General features: G+C 37.9%; 4 protein-coding genes across 4 annotated transcripts; 2 read left to right on the plus strand and 2 right to left on the minus strand.

Moving 5' to 3' along the window:
- Positions 1-846: 846 nt before the first annotated feature.
- LOC121751794 (protein GAMETE EXPRESSED 1-like) lies at positions 847-5,003 on the plus strand. Its single transcript, XM_042146586.1, has 7 exons — positions 847-876; positions 2,555-3,036; positions 3,118-3,705; positions 3,771-3,897; positions 3,985-4,171; positions 4,248-4,395; positions 4,570-5,003. Exons 1-7 carry the CDS (start codon positions 847-849, stop codon positions 4,826-4,828), a joined length of 1,821 nt encoding a protein of 606 aa, XP_042002520.1. The 3' UTR covers positions 4,829-5,003.
- A 110-nt stretch (positions 5,004-5,113) lies between these two features.
- LOC121751907 (NDR1/HIN1-like protein 12) lies at positions 5,114-7,081 on the minus strand. Its single transcript, XM_042146722.1, has 2 exons — positions 6,531-7,081; positions 5,114-5,822 (listed from the first exon to the last, which is right to left on the minus strand). Exons 1-2 carry the CDS (start codon positions 6,544-6,546, stop codon positions 5,326-5,328), a joined length of 513 nt encoding a protein of 170 aa, XP_042002656.1. The 5' UTR covers positions 6,547-7,081; the 3' UTR covers positions 5,114-5,325.
- A 386-nt stretch (positions 7,082-7,467) lies between these two features.
- LOC121751906 (pentatricopeptide repeat-containing protein At1g77360, mitochondrial-like) lies at positions 7,468-10,488 on the minus strand. Its single transcript, XM_042146721.1, has 3 exons — positions 10,183-10,488; positions 9,405-10,006; positions 7,468-8,595 (listed from the first exon to the last, which is right to left on the minus strand). Exons 2-3 carry the CDS (start codon positions 9,857-9,859, stop codon positions 7,620-7,622), a joined length of 1,431 nt encoding a protein of 476 aa, XP_042002655.1. The 5' UTR covers positions 9,860-10,006; positions 10,183-10,488; the 3' UTR covers positions 7,468-7,619.
- Positions 10,489-11,977: 1,489 nt separating this feature from the next.
- LOC121752923 (protein MODIFYING WALL LIGNIN-1-like) lies at positions 11,978-12,854 on the plus strand. Its single transcript, XM_042148024.1, has 4 exons — positions 11,978-12,109; positions 12,182-12,372; positions 12,563-12,640; positions 12,716-12,854. Exons 1-4 carry the CDS (start codon positions 12,017-12,019, stop codon positions 12,750-12,752), a joined length of 399 nt encoding a protein of 132 aa, XP_042003958.1. The 5' UTR covers positions 11,978-12,016; the 3' UTR covers positions 12,753-12,854.
- The last annotated feature ends 133 nt before the right edge of the window (positions 12,855-12,987 follow it).

A 12,987-nucleotide genomic window follows, 5' to 3' on the forward strand; every position in this document is an offset into this window, starting at 1 on the left:
ACATTTGTTTTTTTTTTCTATTTTTGATAGCGGACAGCACGTTCCACTAATTTATTTACACTTATATTTTATATAAAATAATAAGTATAATGACAAATTATTGGGATGGGAGAGTAATACGTCTAGTGGAAAAGTATGTTTGCTGAATTTATTTTGTTTATCAGTGAAAGTGACTGAAATCACTTCAATCAACATTACCACAATCACAGTAAATCCACTACACACAAACAACACGTATTAATTTATTTTTAAATTAATCTAATTAACATACGTGTTCAAGGAATCAAGACTCAAAGTTAATCCACTTGAGTGACTAATCACAATCCATTACGATCCTATAATCCAACACTCCATTAACTATATTAATACGCAGGAGTATTTTTTTATAAAAAAAACATAGGATTACCAATTTTTTTAACAAATCTGGAGTTAAAAATTCATTTTTTGCAACTTAGTATCTATCAACTTCAAAATATTTGAAAAGAAGTTACAGATCATACCATGTTAAATTATCATAAAGACTTAGAGCAGGGGCGGACGCAGAAATAATTATAGATAGGGTTGAAATTTCTAAATTTCATTTTGATGTATATTTTTAGTAAGTTAAATAATTTATTGGGACTTTTTAGTTATAATTTACAGACTAAATTTCAAAAATAAATTAATAAAAAAAGAAGAAAAAAAGTTTCATTAAGGGCTTAAGCCCATCCTCCTTTTGACTTTGGGTCCGCCCATGGTTGAGAGTTCGGACTCTATAATTTTATTTTCTCAACAGTCTTAAAAGCAAACATGTGTATTATATTGTTGCAATCTATATGGATTGCAATAATCTGAAAATTGAAAACCATGACTCTATCTGGAACATATTGCATCCATGTATTATTAGTCTATGATTATTTACAAATTTAATAAAATTATGAATCTTACTTATCCACGTGTAGAGTTATTAAACGGTTATCATAAGTCCACGTGTAAAGTTTTTTTAGAATTGCGAAAATTTGGATTCTGCATTTTTAAGGATAAAAGGAGTATAATTTTATTTTCTTTAAATGAAATTAATACGAAATAGTAGAATATATTCGACTAAATTTTTGTGCCCTATAAATTAGAGCCGAAATATCGGTGTATAACATGAGTACTACAAGTCTACAACCCTAAATGGGCTTAATTTTGTGCCCTAGGCATTGTTTGTGACAGACGTTTTCATGCAGAAATTTAATGTTTTCTGAAGGAATTTCCTGTTTGTAAATACAATCCCTAATTTATATACTCCTTTAATTAACTTTGTTAGATTTCTTTTTGTCTTTCCTAGTTGAATATATGATAAAATAGAAAGTTTGAGTTTTATGGATTTACTTTTCTCTTACATAAATTAAGCTTTCCTTTTATTATAGTAGTATCAAATAGCATTAACTTGTTTTCCTTCTTAGCTATCTTTCCTCATATATACGGTTTATTTTTTTGCCTATAAATAACATGTGTTGGATGAATCGTAGACAACATATTCCCTTGTTTTCATAGTAAAGTTTAGCTACAAATTGTAGACAATATCGATTCACTATCCAATTGTTCAAAAATTCAGTCTGGATAATTAAGCGATTTAAGTCAAAGTCTCCAATTGTTCAAAAACTCAGTCTGAACAATTAAACGATTCAAGTCAAAGTCTGGCGAAGATCGTATTATGAACCGATCCGGTATATTAAAAAAGCATCGTTGGCTCACAAGAATAGATACCAAGGTACTTCGATTTTGCTCCTTTTTCATCTCCTAATCAAACTATTATACCCAATCATGACAAAATACAAACAACTTTCTTTCATCAAATTAAACATCAAAACACAAATTTGACTGGACTTTGAGAACAAAACGGGCCTCAGAAGCCCAATTCATAGAAACGGGCCAGAATTGGCGCGTGGAGGCGGCAGTCAACAAAAAAGAAAAAACAAAACAAAAAACAAGAAACCGTCGACGTTGAGTACTTGGAAAGTCTTTCAATTGATTTCTCATCAAATTTTCCATATAGTTTTTCAAGAAACCACCTTTCTCTCCCTCAATTTTTTAAGAAATTATGATCTCTTACACTGCTTCGTCTTGTTAGTTGCAGAATTTTCTTGTTGCATGCTTCTTCACTGCGGGAATTAGGTTTACATACATCAACTTCTTTATTTTGATTGTTTGATGATGATGATGATGATAGGAAGAAGAAAATAAAATTACCAACTTAGAAACTTATAGCTGAAACGGTAAGGAAGAGTAGAAAAGGAAAAGAATCGATTTTTAAAGAAACACAAGAAAGTTTCTCAATTATCAACTTAAACGAAACCCCAAGATTCAATTTTTATCGAGTTGAAAATACGTTTCACAGCTTAGTTAGTTGTTTTTAGCTGATAATCAGATTGATTGCATTTAGTGATGAGAATCACAATCAATGGTTTCCAATTTTAAGTTAGTGAAAATTTGGTATTTCAATCAATATTGCAAACATGTAGTATGATTCTAGTCTATTCATATGTGTTGAATGAATTTATGAATCATATGTTGTAGGAAGGAGTAGAATGGATCTCCGGACTTGCCATTGTCGCGTTGTCTTGCTGTCGATTTTCGTGTTGCTGTCACAAGCTCGGTATCACGAAGCTGGTTCTTTTCGTCTAACGAAGAGGAGGCTGATTTAGGCCAGGAGGAGGCTGTTTACAAGAATGTGGCTTCTGATTTCTCATTGGAAGCTTTCAATGACAAGAAGGGCATCCAGTTGATCGAGAGCGCCAAGAGCAAGATGCTCGCGCCAAATTCTTGCTGGCAGACGGCCTACCAGAGCGTGTTTGAAGGGTGCACGAGGACTCTTGCAGACGAGGAGTCACGGTCTAGGCTGGCGTGGAGCCTCAGTGATTGCTTCCAGAGGCACACGGGCCGCCCCCCTTTCCCTCGTTGTGATCCCAAATCCAAAATGAGGAAGTGTTTGCAGAATTTGGATAGAGATGGTCACAAGATCTATCTTGAATACTTTCTTGAGACGAACTCCATCTGTCACCAATTGCAGTGAGCATCATCATATCTATCTATGTTTGTGTCTTTTAGTCTACTTGTTTATGTCTTAAGAGTTGTGGAAATTTGTTGTAGGGCGGAGGCGTTCAAGCATCAAACCGAGAGATTGGTGAATGAGCTCAAGAGGACTGCTGAATACGCGGAGGTGAAACTAGGAAAGATCGAGGAACACGGAGAGCAACTGCTGCAGAATGCAGGGCAAGTTCATGATTCTTTGGCCTCAATAGATGTCCGGACTCAGAAAGTTTCAGAGACATCGAAAGTGTTGGAGGGTCACGTGGACTCGGTGTTGAGGTACTCTGAAGTAGTGTATGAGCAGTCTAAGGGGATAGCCTCGTCTCAGATGGAGCTGAGCGAGGGGCAGGCTAGGATGAAGGAGAATTTGGCACAGGGAATGGCGTTGCTTCAGAACTCGTACGAGAATCTGGGAGAAGACATTGTCAAGTTGAGAACGGAAGCAGCTGAGATAGAGATGAAGATTGAGAAGGTTGGGGATGCAATGTCGTCAAAGATGAGTCTCCTGCAGAGTAAAGCAGACGATATAGGGAATATGGCTGGAACGTCGTTGGATAAACAAAAGGAGCTTCTAGACGGGCAGTCTGTAGCCCTCGAGGGCCTCAATTTTCTCACCAAGTTTCAGTCACAGGCTCTTGAGGAGAGCAGGTATGAACTTCTCGTCGTTTTCTGATCAGTCGTATGGAATTCTAAACTAGAACGTGAATTTACAGGTTAACGTTGCAGACATTGGCTGAATTCGGGCATAAGCAGCAGGAGGAACTACTCGAGAAGCAGAAGGAATTACACCAGTCTCATGATCATCTAGAGGAGAACTCGAAACTGATATTAGCAGCTCAGGTTTGTGGTTTCTTCGAAAGTTTTCTCCGAACTCAAACGTTTTAGTACTCAATCCAAAGGCTGTGTTTTACTTTACTATTGTTGCAGGAAGCTTTTGAATCAAAGCAAGCAAGCATGTTTGTCGCAATAGATAAGCTCTTTGACCTGCACAACGCCATGCTGTTTGAATCACGGGTCATCATCGCATTCTTGGTTTACTCGGGTGCAATTTTCATCGTCTACATGCTGACTAGCATAAAGCACGCCTACAACGTGAGGCACAGGCTGTATCTAGGTATGCATTTAGTCATTTAGAATCTGCCTGTAGTGTTTGTTTCGTTACACGTTGTGAATTTACTCTTCATCTGCAGGTCTGTGTGTGACGTTCTTGATTGAGATAAGTATATTTTGGACCGTGACAATGAATGGTGAGCGGCAAAAATGGTTGATACGCGCTGTAAGGTCGCTCTTCGCACTCTCAGCATCCGTCCAATATGTGTATGCTATATTTACCTACAGGTAAAGTATCAAAACTTTTTTCATCATACCATGAAATGATTTTACTTGTAAATTAATATGCCTTTAATTGATTCTGATTTCAGCTTATCACAATATAGATTCACTAAGCCTATAATTCATTATGTACAAACTGTTATCCTTTTGAGAAATCGAGGTCAATTGTGTTTTATGCAGAGACTACGAGGTGTTGAACCACGAGATCCTGGTGACGTTGATGGAGAAGGTAAACCACATGCAGCGGAGCAAAGAGATGGTGGCATGGGACGAAGATGTAGAGAGCGAAGTGAATTGGTGTTCGTGGGTGGATACAGAGTTGGCAGAAGATGTGCAGCTGTTGGAGGATCCCGACTACATATTACCTGAGGAAATCGAGGTGGATTCCTCCTTCACCACTCCGCGCACGAAGAGATATAACCTTCGTAGGCGAAGTTAGACCGAGACACGGGATGTTGAGAAATAGTAGTAGAAGTTTAATGCCTAGTTTTTGGTTGAAGATGGTTTATATCTTTATTCATTGAGCACAGCTTGATATCTGTTTTGTAACAATGAGCTGATGATCATGTATATTCCGACATTTTATAACATAAATTTATCTAATCTTTATACTACTTTTTTGCGAAGCTTTTTAAATTCGCAGCGCTGAAAAAAATAATAGGACTTCAATAACAAGTAAATAAAATCATTATAATAAGATTAAGACATAATAAGCTTAACTGGCTTGATACAAAGGAAAGGAACAATTTCTTTCTTTCAAGTCATCAAACAAAGCTCAAAGAAAGTGATTTCCAACTTTTACATATTCTGGCACATCAAAATTATACTTCTAAGAAAAGATAATGCATTATTATCAACAAAAATCCTGAGATCAAGGAGATCCTGATTTTAAAGTCTGCTATAGAAAATGAAAAAAGAAAGAGGACCCCTTTTTTTTTATTTTCTAGAAACACAATGTGGATATATGGTGGTTTGATCAACGGGCAAATGAAGCTGGCAATCCAAACGCAGCACGTATTTAATGGACCCGATGAGCCAAACCTTCCATCGAGTCCTCGACACCCCTCTGAGATCGAGATCGACCACTTTCCTGCCCAACGACCAGTTGATGGCCTCGGCTTCTTCTGGATTCAGAGGTATAGACTGGGACGGGACGACAAAGTTGAGCTCCAGAGACCTGTTGGGACTGACGTCGAAGGGGTCGGCCATCAAGATGGCTATCTTCTGGCTGCGGAAGCTGAGGGTGTAGGACATGTCGTAGAACCAAGCATGAGCCCTCGTGTTGTCGTTCTCTGCTTTGATCACAATGGTTGCTTGCAGCATCATCAAGCTAGACTGGTCGAAGTATATGGAGTCCATTTGGGCTCTTGTGACGCTCACTTGGGGCACCTTCGGCCGGAGTGTCACGTACCCAATGAAGATTACAATGCCACCTATAATCACCAGCATGGTTAGTATGGCACAGATGATAGAGACACACCAGATCAGGGGGTGGGTGGTGTGGCGGGGACCCAACCGCTTTGGCATTGGGGCGGTGGAGGAGGTGGAGGTGATGGTGGTGGTTTGAGAAAGAGGGCATTAGGAAGAGAAGTCCTAATATTTAGGTGTTTATTGTAAGGAAGATAAGGATAGGGAGAGAGTAAGAGAGACAGAGTGGGATTTTTGATGGGTTGGGAAGGTTTTGGTATCTACCTTTCCTAAGCATAAAGTCATCTTCTTGTAATATTCTAACTTATGTTGTACAACTTAAACCTAGATTGCGTAATGCAAAACTTTTGCACCTTCACTTTCATGACTCGAAGTTTAACCTCAAGTTTCAGAATATCAAGAACCATGACGTGTACCAAAAATCGAGAACGTGAGGGAAGGAAGCAGGAAGTGGATCGACTAATTTGCAGAACCATAGCAGGAAGATCTGAGATTGGGGACAGAAGGGGAAGGGAACAGACCACATTGATGTAGGCAAAATCAAGAGTAATTTGACATAATGAGTCCTTAAACTTAAGAAGAAAATGGGACAATCTTTTGCAAGAGAAAGCAGAGACATACACAAGAGGAAAGAGAAGTTTTTGTTATTGCATGCATACAGCATACTGGAAACACAGAAGAATGAAATACAAAAAAGAGACAGCAGCACTTACATGTGGGTACCACCATGGCTCGATCTCCAGCAGTTAAAGCTCAGCCAAACGTGGAAGAACTGACTCGGTGACCTTTAAATTTCAGGCTGGTAACGGATGGAATTGATTAAACCAAATCAAGAAAAAAGTGTGTAAAACACTAAATGGCAGGCTGTGTGTGAGAACCACAGCAAGGGTCTCACACCATCAGCAAAGATGATTCTAGCAGCCCAGTAATGAAGAGGATTTACGGTATTACACAAGAAAAATGCAATTTCCTGTGTAAGAAATAAAAGCAGTATATTGGTTTCATGTGATACGAGCAAATCAAGCAACTGATAGTTAAACATCAAGCAACCTAACATTTTGGGACAACAATCTGCTCTTAGGCACCAAGAGCTTTTTTATTTCAATGAACCATCTGAACACCTTATGCCTGAGCTTCCAATAGCAATTTAATATTCAGTGGCTGCAATTTTATCTTCACTGTGAAAGCATTGACAAAAAATCATGAAGGAAATTGACAGATAAAGGTTCTACGAATCTCTGATGGTAGATTTTATTTCGAACAAAGAAGATGGAATGCACTAATACAAGCATTAGCCAGATGGCAGAAGACCAACAATTGAAAATTTGTTCTTTCAGTAAGTTTTGACTGTAAAACTGAAGACTATATCATATCCCAACTCTTTAACCGAATCCAACAAGGAGGCAGGGGATAACATCGTTTTCATCCAAAACGGAGTGAATCAATAACTAATAATGGAAAAAGAAAATATTGTCAAATGAATATGCATACATATGTAATTATGTTGGAAAAAATGGAACACACCCCGCCGCTTCCCTCAATCTCCAACCATCTCATTCCACGTCAAAGAACAGTAGGAATAAACTGGATTGTTTACTAGGATAGAAGAAGACTAAATGTGAGGAAGGAAAAATGCATCTATTTAACATCTAAGGGGAAGAACATGCCACAGACTTCCACTAGGTAAAGGAAAGCATCTGCTGAACATCTAAGGGGCGAAGCACAAGAAGCTCCGAGTTTTCCAATTAATCAATACTATACCTACTATCAACCACACAGAAAATGCCTATTGTCTTTTATCTTCAAGCTTGGAGACAGGAAGATTTCCACTTCCTTGAGATAGTGTCATAGATCTCATGTGAACCTTTTCCCTGCTTGTAGAAAGCATTCTTCACTTTTGTCATCGTAGACTCATGGATTATGATTTTTTCATCAATCATCTTCTCAGCAAACCTTCTTAAATCTGATAACCTTCCCAGGTTACATAAACCAAGAAGCACGGCATTACCACTATCATCACGGGGTGAGATGCTGTTTTTAGACATATATTTCCAAAGCTCAATCGCCATCTCAGGATCATCACCATCAAACAACACCTTGATGGCAGCAGCAAAATTTGCAGGGGTTGGATCCCACTCATTCTTGATCATCTCGAGGAAGAACTTTCCCACTTCACGCACCTTTCGGTTCTTGATCAAACACCCAAAAATCATATTATACGTCAAAGAATTAGGAAAAGCGCCATGGAACACCATTTCGTCAAGCAAACGAAAGGCGTTGTCAATGTCATTGCTGCTGGTAAGCAAACTGATCATGACATTGTGCATCATCAAATCTGGCGTAAGCCCACTACCAACCATGATATCCCACAGCATTATAGCATGAGCAGAATCGTTCTGCTTAGCAAATGTATCAAGTGCATTGGAGAAGAATCTCAAACCTGGCAAGCAATTCTTCCCCTTCATCACCTGCAAGAACTTAATTGCCTCATCACCCTGTGATGCACGAACTAGAGTATTTAGAAGTGCATCATAAGCAAACATATATTCTGGGCTCCAACCAACACGAATGACCATCTCCCCAAAAGTAATTTTTGCCTTGGCTACGTTGCCTTCCTTCTCACATCCTTCCAACAATATCGAGTATGTGTCAGCATCTGGATGTATCTTCCCTTTTATTCTCTCAAAGAACTCAAGCGCTTTCGCAGTTCGGTTATCTTCTCTACACATGGCACTGAGTAAAGAATTTACTGCAACAATATCTGGTGGGATTCCATACCTGTAGACTTATTCACTTAAATGCTCAAAACACACACTGGTGATTACAGTTAAATGTGGAAATTTTCAAAAGCAAAATCAGTATTCCTCTAGTTGCTGGAACAAAGAGGATGAAAAGACAGCAACACTAGAAGAAATACTAAAGTGTTAACTGGCTTGATAAGTTTGAATATAAGGGCATTCACAGAAAGTAAAAACATCATAAACAATTTACACGCAAAAATTATTGAATTAAAAGTTCCATGACTTTACAAGTGGAAAAACTCATAAGTTCATATTCTATTATTCAACTAACTCTGTTATTCCTCGGAGACGATTAAAAAGGAATTTCCTTCTCCATATAAAGACTTTTCCTTGTTACGTTTCTACATTACTTGATCTTCAGTCCTTGGACAAGCCTACCAATGTTCCTCCAACGAGAACATACGTAAGAAAATCCATACCTGATAAATGCTCAATCTTGTTCATCACTACCAAGTTCTCTCCTCTACATTCATTCATTGGTATATAACACTATATTAAACTTCTCCTAATAAGGCATTAGCAAGCTTGATCCTTTAGATAACAGAAAATCTTCAGAATCTGTAATATTACTATCTTAATTACGAAATGGGGAATCTTGTTTCAAAATTATGCACTGCTTCTTTTGGTGTCTCGGAAGAGTCTGGCATCTCATATTCATGCATTTGCTTTCAAATGAAGCAAAACAAACAATGACCAGAACCAATCCATAGAATTTCACAAACATCATAAACCCTGAACACAAAAATTCAAAAATTCACCGCAATACAACAGACAGAATTGGCTTACCCCTCCAAGACATCGAAAGTCAAGACGGCATCATTAAACCTCCCAGCAATGCAATAATTCTCAAAAACTGAAACGAACGTCGTCAGCGACAGCAATCCCTCTTGCTTCATAGACCGGATGGCATCCCACATGGGATCGAAGAGCTTGTTCTTCCCCAGCAGATCCACCATGAGATTCCACGAGTACGGAGTGTGCCTCTGCACCAGCCCGGTCCACCGGAAAAATTTGGCGGCGGCGGCAGGGTAGTTGTACGAGTGCTTGAGGACTTGTTGGACGAATTCGGGCTCGGGCTGGATTTGACTGGAGGCGAGACGGCCCTCGACCTCGTGCGTTGGCGCGGTGGCGACGATTTCGCAGAGGATTCTAGCTTGCGGGTGGATATCAGCGGCGCCGTGGTGGGTGGGGAAGCGCGAAGGAGGAATTGAATTGTGCGAGCTTGATGTTTCTGCTGCCATATATTCTCCTTTTTTTAATTGTAAAATTCACTCTTCTTTGCGCTCAATTTTCGTGTGGAGCTGTGGATGTGCCAGAGAGCGACGGCCGGCGGCGTCGATAGTGGTGGCCGCCTCCGCTAACAGAATCAATTAAAGAATCCACAGCCACTGCAGTTATATTTTTCTCTTATAATTTTGTAATTATAGACAGGTTCTATTTCTAATTACACATAATAATAATACTAATTTGAATCATTTGATTAGGGAAGAGATTTGAATATTGAAATTTACGATATTTTGGATAAAACATAATAGAGCATTTATCGGTTGCTATAGATCTTAACCTTGATGATCTATCCTTGGCTTATGTTTCTCCCACTTCCCATGTGTGGTTTCCGCCGCAGTCGATTTTCATGCTCGTCACCATGGTCGATTTTTAAGCCGCGCGAAGCCATTGCCTTGCGATTGAAGGGATCTTCGGAAGCACAATAGTTCCGCCTCTGATACCAGCATTGTTGTCGAATGATTGGGCTGTTGTAGGGACTACAAATGGAATGACCAGTAGCTACTGAAAATCGCGTTGAGCTTCCTAAGTTTTTCTAAAATGGAGATGTAAGAGAGAATTGGGGGTGTCAAGTGAGAGACGCATAATACTTGTGTGTCATTAATTGGAGACACATCACTTACAAGGAATTTAAAAAATAAATTTCCCAATTTAGGAAGCTTATTTTCACATTAGGCTACAGGAAGAAATCCACAATGAAGCTTAGAAGAAACTAATCAGAGGGTAAAATCAATTAAATTTAAAGAATCAGTTGATGGTTTGTGGTTAAGAGTTAAATGTTACTTGATATTCCACCCGTCCGCAAATAGGAGTCTTGTTTTTCAATTTTAGTCTGTTCGCGAATAAGAGTCCCGATTTACTTTTACCATATATTGTAATAAGGTCTCACATTCCACTAACTCGTTCTACTCATATTTCATTTAAAACTAATATATACAAATGAGACTCATATTCTACTAACTTTTTCCTTTCCACTTTTCATAACATTTCTTAAAATCTGTGTCACCAAGAACTGAGATTTCTAATGGCGAACGAAAGAAGTAGTTGATCTCCCCGAAATGGAGACTTACCATTCATAGTAAATGACACCAATAAACATAACAATTGATATGAATTATAAATCCATTTTATCATTACAGATACTATCTTCGTCCATTAAATGAAAATTATTTCCATTTTAGTTATCCCTCAAAAATAGAAATTTAAACCTTCTATTTTAAAAGGTGTACCTCATAATTAACTAACACTACTTTTATTACTTTTTTTTCTCTCTCTTAGTCTTTACTAATTCATCGCTATTATTTTAATAATTGTGTATTAAAAGTTTAAAATTTACGTCGTTTTAAAAGTTTCTAATTTTAAGGACGGACTTAACAATAATTAAATATTGGTAGTGAGCGCACACTGGAGTATGAATGCAGTTCATCTGTGGATGATCTTAATAGAATTGAGGTGTCTATAATAACTGAATTTTTTCGACTATTAGCTCTATAATTAATTCGCCTTTTCACCCTGTTGACTGACCTATATTTTTGAAACCACTACTTCATCCGTCTCAAGATATTAAATTCATTTCTTTTGACACAAGAACCGTCTCAAGATATTAGATTCATTTCTTTTTACACAAGAATTTAAGAGGTATTATTTAGTAGTGTAAGTGAGGTTGGTAATAAAGTAAATTTTTACCATAAATAAAAATGTCCCAAAAAGATATTAGACTCATTTCTTTTGACACAAGGATTTAGGAAGTGTTATTTAGTGGTGTAGGTGAAGTTGGTAATAAAGTAGATTTTTACCATAAATATAAATGACTCAAGTATGTTGAAACACTCCAAAATAGTATAAGAGTCTAATATCTTAGGAGGAGTGCATTTTAGGTAATATTTTATTACATAAATCAGCACAATTGTTTAATTAATTACATATTGTTAATAACAAATTGTTGTTACTTACGACAGAGAATTAATTTGAGGCATCCCGTCTTAAGAAACAGACAGCCACCAACAAAAGAAAACACATTTCAAACTCTGTTTCCCTTTGAGTAAACTCCAAGCCTCCTCTCCATATCATCATCTTCCACCTCCTTCTCTCCTCTACACAAACTCCACACCCTCATGTATATGCAACCACTAAATCGATATATATTCTCCTACATCGCCGTCGTCTCCTTCGCCTTATGCCTCGCTGCCGAACTCACGAAAACTAAGGTAGTCTAACTGTGGCCAACCACATCCCAATTTTATCCTGTAACTTTGAGATTCTCCCCCTCTTTTTTTCAGAAAGATGATCTCGTATTCGATGGAAAGCTGTGTTACCTGCCTGGAACTGTGTCATTCGAACTAGGAATCGCAGCCTTAATCTGTCTTAGCATCAATCAAGTTGCCGGTAGTTTATTCATTTACAGCAAATTCAGTCCGAGAGAAAAGGGAGGCTATTTTACAGTCACACGCAGTTTAATCGTTTTTTCCTGGTTAGACTTCCTCCCTCTTCAGTTTCCCCTAAATATTTAATCAAATCAAGAAACTAATATCATATCATATGCATGAATTTTACTGTTGAGTTTGACATAGCTCTAGGGTGTAAAATCTAGGAAGACAGATAATAATTTCTAGACAGTTTTATTAAAGCAATACTATAAACTTTAATGAATGATGCTGCAGGATTGGCTTTGGAGTTGCAGTGGTTTTATTAAGTGCAGCAAGCAGCATGAACCAGAGTCAAGCCTTTGGAGAAGGATGGTAAGATGGAGAGTGCTAACTAGTTAAAGATGAAGTCTATATTGGTTCAGCCATACTCACATTGCTGGCTCTCAGCTCAACCCTTGGCTCCGGTGTAGCAGCTGTATGGTGAAACAAAGCAGAAGAAACACAAGGGTCCTTAGTTCTTGCAAAAGTTGATAAATGACAAGATTATACAAGAGCAATACCTAACATAGCTAATGGTAGATGTATGTTTACTCACAACAATCATTCTCAAGCTAGGAAAAGATATGTCATACACAGAGAAAAACCAAATTGCTGTATTTATATGATTATATCTTTATACCTGTAATAGAAGGAAGTACATGCAACTTTGCAACTGCATT

This window comes from Salvia splendens, chromosome 10 (assembly GCF_004379255.2).
Source record: "Salvia splendens isolate huo1 chromosome 10, SspV2, whole genome shotgun sequence".
Lineage (NCBI taxonomy): Eukaryota > Viridiplantae > Streptophyta > Magnoliopsida > Lamiales > Lamiaceae > Salvia > Salvia splendens.

Coding starts and splice junctions, on each gene's coding strand:
- LOC121752923 (XM_042148024.1), top strand. CDS start 12,017: ATGTATATGCAACCACTAAATCGATATATATTCTCCTACATCGCCGTC. Junction 12,110..12,181: donor CCGAACTCACGAAAACTAAG/GTAGTCTAACTG, acceptor TCTTTTTTTCAG/AAAGATGATCTCGTATTCGA. Junction 12,641..12,715: donor CAAGCCTTTGGAGAAGGATG/GTAAGATGGAGA, acceptor GCTGGCTCTCAG/CTCAACCCTTGGCTCCGGTG.
- LOC121751906 (XM_042146721.1), bottom strand. CDS start 9,859: ATGGCAGCAGAAACATCAAGCTCGCACAATTCAATTCCTCCTTCGCGC. Junction 8,596..9,404: donor ACTTTCGATGTCTTGGAGGG/GTAAGCCAATTC, acceptor ATAAGTCTACAG/GTATGGAATCCCACCAGATA.
- LOC121751794 (XM_042146586.1), top strand. CDS start 847: ATGACTCTATCTGGAACATATTGCATCCAT. Junction 877..2,554: donor CTGGAACATATTGCATCCAT/GTATTATTAGTC, acceptor AGGAAGGAGTAG/AATGGATCTCCGGACTTGCC. Junction 3,898..3,984: donor AACTGATATTAGCAGCTCAG/GTTTGTGGTTTC, acceptor CTATTGTTGCAG/GAAGCTTTTGAATCAAAGCA.